General features: G+C 37.2%; 1 protein-coding gene across 1 annotated transcript; it reads left to right on the top strand.

The window, feature by feature from the left end:
* The first annotated feature begins 228 nt into the window (after positions 1 to 228).
* LOC136232000 (F-box/kelch-repeat protein At3g23880-like) lies at positions 229 to 2,426 on the top strand. The gene is made up of 2 exons (XM_066021033.1): positions 229 to 442; positions 897 to 2,426. Exon 2 carries the CDS (start codon positions 927 to 929, stop codon positions 2,091 to 2,093), a length of 1,167 nt encoding a protein of 388 aa, XP_065877105.1. The 5' UTR covers positions 229 to 442; positions 897 to 926; the 3' UTR covers positions 2,094 to 2,426.
* The last annotated feature ends 4,847 nt before the right edge of the window (positions 2,427 to 7,273 follow it).

Here is a 7,273-nt window from a genome sequence, read left to right as displayed (position 1 = left end):
TTTTTCATGACGATTTTGCATTTTTCAAAGTTTGGTCTAAACGATGTGGCATCTGCCTCGCCCATGGCGGGAACGGATAGTGCATTCCCCCATGGGTCGGAGGAATGCGCCATAACGCGCCATCCGTTTAGATCAAATTTTAAAATTTCCTCTCAATTTTTTTAAGAAACCACCAAAAGTAATTTGATAGCGGTAAATTGCAAAACCCATAGTCATTCTTCCCCGCCTTCCTATATGTTCATAAACCCAATTCCAAATCCCAATTCTCCAAGCCAACGGCGAACTCTTTCAAATCTCTTCCACCGCCACCTCTCAAATCATTCCAACCTCCGTTAAACCACCTCCGTTGCACTTCTCTCCAAAACACGAACACCTGCTGCAACATACCATAACCCGCCGATCTCCACAAGCTTCTTGTTATCTTCTTCTCACAATCGTCAAGGTATGATTTCGCTTACTAAATTTCTAGGGTCTGGATTTAAATTACCACAAAATTAACAACTATCAAGCTGAACCAAATGTATTTACAGGAAACAAAATCTCTATATAATTATCTTTTTAGGTGTTTTTGCCAAATGTTTGTTGAGTTTCGCCGTCCTCTTGTGTGCAGGATCAATCGCATTTTTCTGTTCTGAAATCGAAATCAGGATAAATCTAACAATAATAGTGTATTACATTGATTAATTTACACTTGATTCCTAGGTGTATTCATGTAATTTTTGTTCTACTTATCTAATTCTATATGTGTACGTGTGTAGTTTCTGTTCTACTCGTGTAAGTCTAAGATCTTCTGCATTTTGTTGGAGCTGCTAATTTTACTGTTTAGATATCAGATTTTGTTATTGAAATTGATTATCTTCAAATTTTAATAGTTTATTATTCTGCTATGCCCTCAGATTTAAGGACGAACATCTGTTCACCTTCAAATGGATAAAAAATGGAGATATACAGAACAAGAGACGGTGGTAGAATTGCCGGAGGAGATTGTGAGAGAAATTATGTTGAGATTGCCCGTGAAATCTCTTTTGAGATTGAAGACGGCGCGTAAGTCTTGGTATTCCATTATAAACTGTTATGAGTTCATAAAGCAACATCTAAATCTTGCTCGTGCTGCCCATTACAATCAGCACAAGGGTTTGCTTGGCCTTCTTATTGATCATAACCATGCATCCTATCCGTGCGTTGTGCACAAAGAAGATTCTGAAGGCATTTTACATGCTAAAGGATTTGATTTTCCATATCGGTTTTTTGTTGGTCATGAAAATGAGTATCCTATCAGCATTTGTAACTCTTGCGATGGATTAATATGCTTTGACATCTCTAGAGATCATAAGATACTCATATGGAATCCATCTATTCCAACAGAGTATAAGATAATACAATCCCAACCGATTTCAGATGTTGATTCAGTCGCAATCGGTTATGATCCTAACTCTGATGATTACAAGATTATAAAAGTCCCTTCCAAATGTGCCATTGGTGAAGATAAGGTTTCAGTTGAAATATTTTCATTGAAAAGCAACTCATGGAGAAGCAAGAGAATATCCAAAAGGGCAGTCTTCTACAGTAATACTTACGGGATGATTTATGCAAAGAATGGTCTCCATTGGATTGCTTCAGAGTTTAACAAAGAAGATGAGAAGATCACAGAGTGTATAATATATTTTGATTTGGTGGAAGAAGTTTTGGGTTATATGAAATTGCCTTCAGAAATCCTGTTTTCAGTTGTGATGAATTACAAGGATTCTATAGCAATTGTTGGGCAATGCTCTGAAGGGTGGCGTCAAGAATTATGGGTCCTTGAAGACGGTTGTGGGATGAAATGCACATGGAACAAAATTCTCTGTTTTGATTCTATTACTGACCATTTCTTCTTTTGCCGTAGTTTTACGTGGAATGGAGAAATTTTGTTGCGGACAATGGAAGGCCAACTTAGCAAATATGACACAAAAGATGGTACATTCAAGCATGTTGTGGTTCAGGGGGATAAATTTGCATATGACAAGAAGGGTTCTTACAACTCCTTGTGTGCATCTCCGTACATTGAGAGTTTAGTTTCGCCAAGACAGTTTGCAGTAGGTGAGATTGAATGACTCTTGTATGCATCTTCTGGTTCCACTGGATTAACTATTCCATGCTTGATAAAGTTTGGTAATGTTTTGTTTTTATAATTAAAAAGGTTTCTTATTGTTTCAAAAAAAAAAAAGGTTTCTTATCAACTACATATTTATTATTTTTATGTTAAGGATGCAATATATGCACCTTTAGTTTGGTCAGAAATAGCTATTTTGTGATCTGTGTTTTGTATATTTCTGTTTTAAATAGAGATTGGTCATTATGTTTTTACTTCTTTTGAAAGAAATTTAGTTCAATTTGATACTTTTTGTGTATTTCTCATGTTTGGAACCTGTTAATGGGCAGCGGCTTTTATTTAGTTCAATTTGATCCTTTTTGTGTATTTTATAGTTAGCTATGATATTAAGGGTTAGTTACATATTAATCATAATTAGTCTAAATATTTACAATTTTTTTATATTTATAAAGAATTTTTTAAAATGTCAAGTATTTGAAAATTAAAACTGGTTTTAGCATATTAAAAAAAAAAAAAGAGGCTTGGTTTGATGAGTTTCAACTGTGAAATTGGTTTTTTATTTTTAATTTTCAAATCCAAAAAAAAGTAACTGTTTATGTGATAAAAGGATAATAAAAAATCCAAAACTGATTTTATCTGTAATTTCCTCCTATATTAATATAGGAAGCCCACTTATCTAACCAAGCCCAGCTCACTGTAACCGTTGTTAATTTAGACAGGTTTGGGTCGGACTGGGCTCAGGTTTGAAAATCAAATTTCATACCTAGCCCATATAAGTCACTTAAATATATATCTATAATTTTTAATCATAAAAAATAAAATTTATATTGGTTTCAAAAATAAAATAAAATATATATTTAAAAATAAATATTAATATTAATTTATTAAATAATATTAATAAACAAGTCGGTTCATTCTATTTTTATAAATATCATGCCGGTTCAAAAAGTAAACAGATAGGGTCTAAAGATAATTTTTTATGTCCAAACCTGACCCATAAGAAGCGGGACAGATGGGTTCTTGGGTCTGTGAAATGTTACAAAAATAAATTCTTTTTATTACTTATTTACAATGTTATTAGAACCGAACAGGACATCAAACCGGATTGATGACTGGATCACGGGTCACTTGGTCGGACCGGATGGCTCGGATTAGTCGAACCGGATGACGTAATAAATAAATAAATAAATAATATTTATATACATTAAATATATATAATTAATTTAAGATTATTTTTATACATTATATATATCCAAAATAGATTATAAACAATTTTGGTTTGTTATTTTTTTTGTTAATTTGAGTCTTAAATATATAACGAATAAATTAAATTCAGAATAAATTGAAATATATCAACATATTCTATGTCATAAGATCTTTTTAAAAATATATTATAAACTCAAAACGGACAAATGATGAATGAGAAATTGATGCTTAAAGTGAACAATTTGAAATGGTTTGGAAGAAGATAAAATGAAATCAAACATTTACATCCAACATAGGAAAGAAATGAGAAACTTAACTAGTTTATAAGTAAATGGGCTTTACAAGCCTTTAACCAATTACTAGGAAAAATGCTCTCTCACGTGCAGGGGTGCAATCGATTAACCATCGGGTTAGGGGAGCACCTGCACGACGCGAATGCCGCACCAAAATTAGGTCCCATGACTTTACACTAGCCCATATTTATCCCGCCCTTTTGTTTTTAATTTCATTGTGTCTTTAAATCTAGCCAATTTTCCATTTCCAGCCCGCTAGAATTCAAATTCCAAACCTAGCTCTGAATATTTTTTTTATTGTAGAGACTCGGGGTCACATCGGGTCCCGGGCTGACCGTCGGGTCAATCCGGTTATTTCAACATTGAAATAACCGGACAGGCTCGGACCGGCTTTCTCGCTGGTTTTCGGTTCGACTGGTCGGACCGACCGTTCCGGTCCGAGCCTGATAACGTTGCTTATTTATCATGTTTGGAATGGAAAACTTTGAAAGAATTTCCTCTTTTTTTAACAATATGAATCTAACTTGAAAAAAAAGGTTTTACCGACTTCAAATTACTTATTACCGTCTTCATTTAATAATTTTGTCCTTTTCATAATTTTTTTTCAAAATTGTTTTTTTAGAGAATCGGCCAAAATTTGGCCTAAATGGATGCCGCATCCGATTAGGCCAAATTTTGGCCGGTACAAATTCGTAAAATTTTTAGTGACGAAAAATACTAAATCGTTCAATTTTTTGTGACAAAAAATGCAAAATTTTCTAATTTTTTGTGACGAAAAAAGAAAAATCGTCATAAAAAATATATATTATTTTCATGCGTTTTTTGATAAAAAAAAACGTAAATTTTAATGTTTCCGACTTGTAATCATCCATTTCCAGGGTTTGGGTTATCACACATCAATTATTTTCATAATTTCAATTATTGTTGTTCGGTTTATGATTTTGGAGAAAGAATTTTCAGTTTTTGATCAAAATTATGAAAAGGACAAAAAAAGCCCAAATGGTGATAAATAATTTGGGGACGATATTTAGCAACCCACAAAAAAAAAAAAAACACACACACAATACCAGTCTAACTTTGTTACTGTTGTTTTGTTTCGATACATAGTTTAGGCCCCGATTGTGAACCTTTTGAGAGTTCTGTGGGAACATATTAAGAAAATATATAGAAAAAATGAATTGGAATGATGCAAATTTTGAATGTGCTAATTCTTTTCAATCTAAACTAATATGTATATTTAATCAAATTCTATCTCAAATTATGTACTCCTTGTAATTTAGAGCCATGTGCTAAGGGGCTGTTTGCACACTCTTAGGGGTGTTTGGTAGCTGCTTTTCGACCTCCTGTTTGCCTTTTCACTTTGAAAAGGAGAGTTTAAGGTGTTTGGTTAGACACCTCCTGTTTGCTTTTTGTAGCCGAAAAGTAGCTTTTTATAAAAGCAGGGAATCCCTGCTTTTTAGAACAGCAGCCTTTTCAAACAGCAAACAGCAAACCGTAACAGGAAACAGGAAACAGCAACAGGAAACAACAGATAAAACAAACGGACCCTTAGTAACTATTAGACAATGATTACTGTAGTTTTTCTACGTATAAAAATAAATTTTATAGTTTTGTGCATTTATAAACACATTCTAAGAATTTAATAGTTTGCAGGTCTGAAAATTCATCAATTATATATATATATATATATTTAAGGGTAAATAATTATAAAGTCCTTGTGTTTTTGTTTAACTTACTAGTAGATCCATCATATTATTATAAGATCCTTAAGTTTTATTTTAATCAACTCTTTAGTCCTTCCATATATTTTTATAGATGAAAGTCCAAATTGCCCGTAATTATTTGTATAAAAAACTTATCTTTTAATGCCAAAATAGTTTCAATAAAGTTTATGAAATATATATACACTAAAATTTATATAATTGTATATACTAATTGATTCGGAATATCACTTAGGCCCAAGAGGCCAAACGATGCCCGACCAGCGAATGGGCCAGGACAACAGAGGGCCCGCAGGCCCAAGTCAATCCACTATAAAAATACCAATGAAGGAAGAAGAAGTGATCGGGTAACTAATTTCCTACCTCACTCACATTTGATTACCATACTCTCTTGAACCACTAATTGTCTTAATCTTCGGAGTGTCCGCAGGGACCGTTCCCCGCGCAGAGCCGATCCCCGAAGAAGCCAGACCTTCCCGACGAAGATCCAGATCACTATTCCGCATTCCCAGATTATTTGGTGCGGTGAAGGTGGAATACAAGTGACCTCGAAGCTTCAAGCGAAATGCAGACCCCGATTAACTCTGTCCCGACGATAGTACAGGAAGTAGGAGCAACTAGCTCCATGACTAACATCGAGCGTTCCACTTCGAACATTCCAATTTCCCCCAGAAACCTGGGGCCACTGATGGAGGAGGTGAGCCCTGAAGAAGAAGAGACTTACAATACCACACAACTCCTTAGTGCAATACAAGGTTTTCAAACAACCCAGGCTATTCATACGGTGGCTCAGATGAAGATCATAGACCAACAAATGAGCCTGCAGGAGGAGAACGCCAAAATCTGGCAATACCTTAAAGAAGCAGCAGAAATACAAAGAGAGGGGGCGTTGCCAGGAGAGCCCGCGGGACCCGGGGTCCTCGCAGGAAGAGGGACCGGGGCCGCCTCGGCCGGTGAGGGCGGTGCACGACGCGAGGAGGCAGCAGCCGCGAATAGCGAAGACTTGTTGGAACTAAAGATCCAGCGTTTTCTTAACAAGAGGGCCCTCGGGGGCGTCATGGGAGGAAGCATCACCTCCAGCAAAACGCCACTAGTACAAAGGATCATCGAGACGAGGTTCCCACGGGACTGGAAAGCTCCTCGACTATCCCAGTATTCAGGGACCGAGGACCCGAACGACCATGTGGCATCGTTCATGAGCACCATCAACTTATACTCAAAAGACGAGGACATCATGTGCAAGGTTTTTCCGACCACACTCTCGTCTAGTGCGCAAGAGTGGTATCGAGGACTTGCTCCAGAGTCGATCGACTCATTTGATCTCCTAAAGGATCTTTTCCTCTCCCGTTTCGCCGCAGCAGCAAAAGTAAGGAAGATCAGCTCGGACCTCAACGGGCTCAAGCAGCGAGCAACTGAACCACTGCGCAACTTTCTTTCTAGGTTTCACCATATGGCCTCACAGGTTAAAGGCCTCAACCTAGAGGTGGCTCATGACGCTCTGGCAAAAGGAACCTCATGCGAGCCTCTAACGCAGAAATGTTTCCGAAAGATGCTAAGATCTTTCGAAGAGCTCATGACCATGGCACAAACCTTCGTCAGATACGACGACTGCGACCGGCCCACAGGATACGAAGAGTCAGACAGGGACAAGGCCAGAGGAGACACGTACAAACAGGAAAAGGCAGACCGATCGCAAAAGCACGTGAGGAGGGCCGAGCCCGTAAGGAGGCCCCAATGCCTTTTCTGGCTCAGGCCGAGCGAGCAAACCTGGAGCGTATGGGAGATCGATCCCGCAGGAAGGAAGTGCATTACGCTGCTCAGAGCCAGCCTCGCCGATTCACGCATCAGATCCCATCTGTCGACAAGAGCAAGACCCGTGTTGTCCTCATATTAGACTCTAGCAAGTGCACTAGATACAAGTAATAAAGTGATAAGTGAGTATCGTCTCCACAGGGATTGTG

The sequence above is a fragment of the Euphorbia lathyris genome, chromosome 6 (genome assembly GCF_963576675.1).
Source record: "Euphorbia lathyris chromosome 6, ddEupLath1.1, whole genome shotgun sequence".
Classification (NCBI taxonomy): domain Eukaryota; kingdom Viridiplantae; phylum Streptophyta; class Magnoliopsida; order Malpighiales; family Euphorbiaceae; genus Euphorbia; species Euphorbia lathyris.
This window is presented reverse-complemented; position numbering and strand designations above follow the sequence as displayed.

Coding starts and splice junctions, on each gene's coding strand:
- LOC136232000 (XM_066021033.1), top strand. CDS start 927: ATGGATAAAAAATGGAGATATACAGAACAAGAGACGGTGGTAGAATTG.